Source organism: Triticum dicoccoides, chromosome 7A, assembly GCF_002162155.2.
Source record: "Triticum dicoccoides isolate Atlit2015 ecotype Zavitan chromosome 7A, WEW_v2.0, whole genome shotgun sequence".
Taxonomy (NCBI): Eukaryota; Viridiplantae; Streptophyta; class Magnoliopsida; order Poales; family Poaceae; genus Triticum; species Triticum dicoccoides.
The window spans coordinates 665,373,700-665,376,752 of NC_041392.1; the positions used below are offsets into that span (position 1 = coordinate 665,373,700).

A 3,053-nucleotide genomic window follows, 5' to 3' on the forward strand; every position below is an offset into this window, starting at 1 on the left:
GTAACTGATAATTATGCGTAAATTATTTACTAATATTTACAACGGCCATATTCGAGTGATTCATTAAACAGAGAACTACCTTCATCATTAACTTCGAATCCTTCAGGTTTCTCCTGAGCGCTTTAGTGTAATGCTTCACTGCTTCTGGGTATTTTTGCTGCTTAGGGAACTCATTAAACAGAGAACCTCATCATTAACTGCCCCAGACTATCAGGGGGCAAAAAAGCAGTGTTAACAGTATAATTCACGCAGGTTACCTTTCTCTCGCTCCTCATCAGCTTTTTATGGATCATAATACTCTTGTTGCTTGAGCTCCTTCTTTGCTCGTTTAGCATCATTTAGTCTTTTCAGGGTACCTGGGTTTGATGCTCAGTTAGAGCCTTCTGGAATCAATGGCAACATCGTAGTCTTTGGAAGACTTGGCAAGTTTGACAAGAGCAGTTGCTTTCCTTGCCAGTGCCCTTGAGACCATCTTGAAGTTAGTACAGTTAGCATGAAGTTCCCTTCCCCTCTCAACAACCGTATCACAATCCTTAATGCAATCATCATACTGGTATTTGGAGAAACAGAATATTAGCTCTCAAATCACCAGAGGCATAAGTAATTTGAGAGGGCTCCCGATTCCAATAATTAAGTTAAAACATGTGGCAGTGAAAAATCATAGCAACACTACTGATTTACGAAATATGCGGTTCATTCAAGCCCTGTAATATCATACAGAGCAAGTCCAAGCCCCCAAAAGGTAAGAAGGCAGATATATAGAGATAAATTCACTGTTGTTATTAAATATTGATGAATGTGTAAGGATCGCCTCGACGGTGAAATCACTCTAACTACCAGTAGTCTCTATCAAAAAATACTAATGTGTCTCTAAAACGCCCTCGCATGTGCTCCGAGCCACCGCTGCTGATGACGCCTCCTGGCATCATTTTCTCTTAACTCGGTAAAATATGTTTCCAGTTGTACACATATGGTTCCAGCAGTGTGAATAATTTTAAGACAGAATGATAAAAGCACAAGTGCTGCTATATTTAATCCTACAAAAACAATTCAAGACATGTTTGTACTGAATATGTTAAATGCTAATACCAAGAGCATACCAATTCATCAAGAAGGGTGGTGAATTGTGAGCAGACAATGCTAGAAAGACAAAGCCTTTAAGATGCCCTTTTGAACATGAGATGCGGATAGTTTGTATTTACTGGATAGGCTGTGCTCCTGCCATTTATACCTAACAAATTATACAAGTTCCCTAGTTGCATCCAATTTTTTTAAATAAAGATGTCAGAGTTAAGTTATTTACAAGGAATACAAATCTGCATCTCAAACTCAAAGGTGCGGCATACAAGATTTTGTTCACTCACAGTAACACAACTTTTACAGAATTCATACAAACAATTGACTGAATGGCACTCTCATTGAACAGGCATTATCAAACACGATCATAAGCACAGAACAAACTCACCTCCATCTATCTCTCTGAACCAGCAAAGACCGCCACTTCCTGCCCCCGTACCACCAGCAACAAAAGTAGCCCGCCTAATGAGACATCACAACTTGAAAATGTTGTGGATGGATGGTAAACAAGCAGAAATGTTATGTACCTTTGTAGTCTGCGCACCAGCTGCCTCACGAGACCGTGACACCTCACCCTTTGCTTCCATTTCCTGCACCACAACAGCCGTGTCCGTATCCCTGACCAGCACCTCATCGGCCTTCGTCTCTGGTTGATGCGCAAGATGCACCTTGGTTGTGTCCCGGACCACCACCTCCTCGCTCTTCACCTCTGGTTCCGGCACCTCAGGTGCTTCGGACACCACGACATCCTGCACCACGGCGTGCGCTTCCATTCTCACATCCACCTTACCCTCTTGTTCCAGGTCAACAACTTCAGGCGGTAAAGCATCAACCATGATCTCCTCCCCGGCCTCGCCCATGCTGCCGTCATTAACGTCCTCGATGGCACGCTCGACCGGCACCTCCGACGTGCCCCCCTTCTTCCCCTTCTTCTCCTCCTCGGCCCAGCATGGAGGCCTGTGTCGTCGAAGCTCCAGATCAAGGTTTTGTGGAGGAACACGCCCCGGCTCCCAGCGGCCGCGAGGGCCTCCAGCGGCGTGGGATAGGGCCAGCGTCCTGCGGAGGTCGAGGGTCACCAGCCTTACCAGCTCCGGAACCACCCCTCTCCCCCTTAGCGATCTCCTTTGTCACACAGCCGACAGCTCACCGCAGCTTGTGCATATACTCAAACACCTTGTCTGCGTCCCTGGCCTTCACGCCGACCTCAAGGAGCGGGGCGAGCTCGAGCTCTTCCGGCGATGCAGCGGAGGCCGCCATGTGGGCCTCGACCGCGTAGGCCTTGCCAGCCTCTCCGGCGCGCTGGAACGCAGCAAGCACGGGGCTGTAGGACCGGAGGCGCGGCACGAGGCCGTACTTCTGCCGCATGGAGGAGACGAGCCTGAAGGCTTTGTAGGCGCCCTCGGCGTCTGCAGCGACGACGCAGGTGAGCGAGGTGATGGTGGCCTCGGACGGGGGCGCCCTGGCCTCCAGCATGCCGGCGAACACGCGCCGCGCGGCGGCGGCCGGGTGGACGGGGAAGACGGTGCCGTCCACGGAGGCCAGCAGGTGGAGGAGCTGATTGTACTGGTGCGCAGCGAGGCGGAGGTCGGGCACCGCGTCCGGGCCGGAGACGGCCGCGTCGAAGGTTGCCATGGCGGCCGCGGCGTCCCCGCGGCGGGTGCAGTCGGTGAGCGTGCGCCCCTTCCAGCCGGTGGATAAGATGAAGAAAGGAGCACAAAATGCAGGGGTTAATTTGCAAAATCAAAACGTTTTTGCAGATCCACTTATGTAGGGACTGCGGGTTGAATACAGAAAACAGTAGGGGCTTTTTTAAAAAACTGGCACGACGGTGAACCCGAAGACTTAATCCGTGCTTTATTATTAAAAAAATAAGGAGAGAGGAGAGATGAGGTCCTGAGTGGATTAGTGGACATGCATGAAGACCGTACGTTGCTGGCAGACTGGCAGAACATTTAATCTCGTATGTTCGTTTCGAT

General features: G+C 49.8%; 1 protein-coding gene across 2 annotated transcripts; it reads right to left on the minus strand.

Moving 5' to 3' along the window:
* Positions 1–257: 257 nt before the first annotated feature.
* Positions 258–2,056, minus strand: LOC119331690. Of its 2 annotated transcripts, none has more exons than XM_037604854.1 (3): positions 1,605–2,056; positions 1,466–1,539; positions 258–550 (listed from the first exon to the last, which is right to left on the minus strand). In XM_037604854.1, the coding sequence occupies exons 1-3, from the start codon at positions 1,935–1,937 to the stop codon at positions 370–372; spliced, it is 588 nt and encodes a 195-aa protein (XP_037460751.1). In that variant the 5' UTR covers positions 1,938–2,056; the 3' UTR covers positions 258–369. The 2 variants fall into 2 exon arrangements, with proteins under 2 accessions (XP_037460751.1, XP_037460752.1); XM_037604855.1 differs by having other exon boundaries at positions 465–550; positions 1,466–1,504.
* Positions 2,057–3,053: the final 997 nt, after the last annotated feature.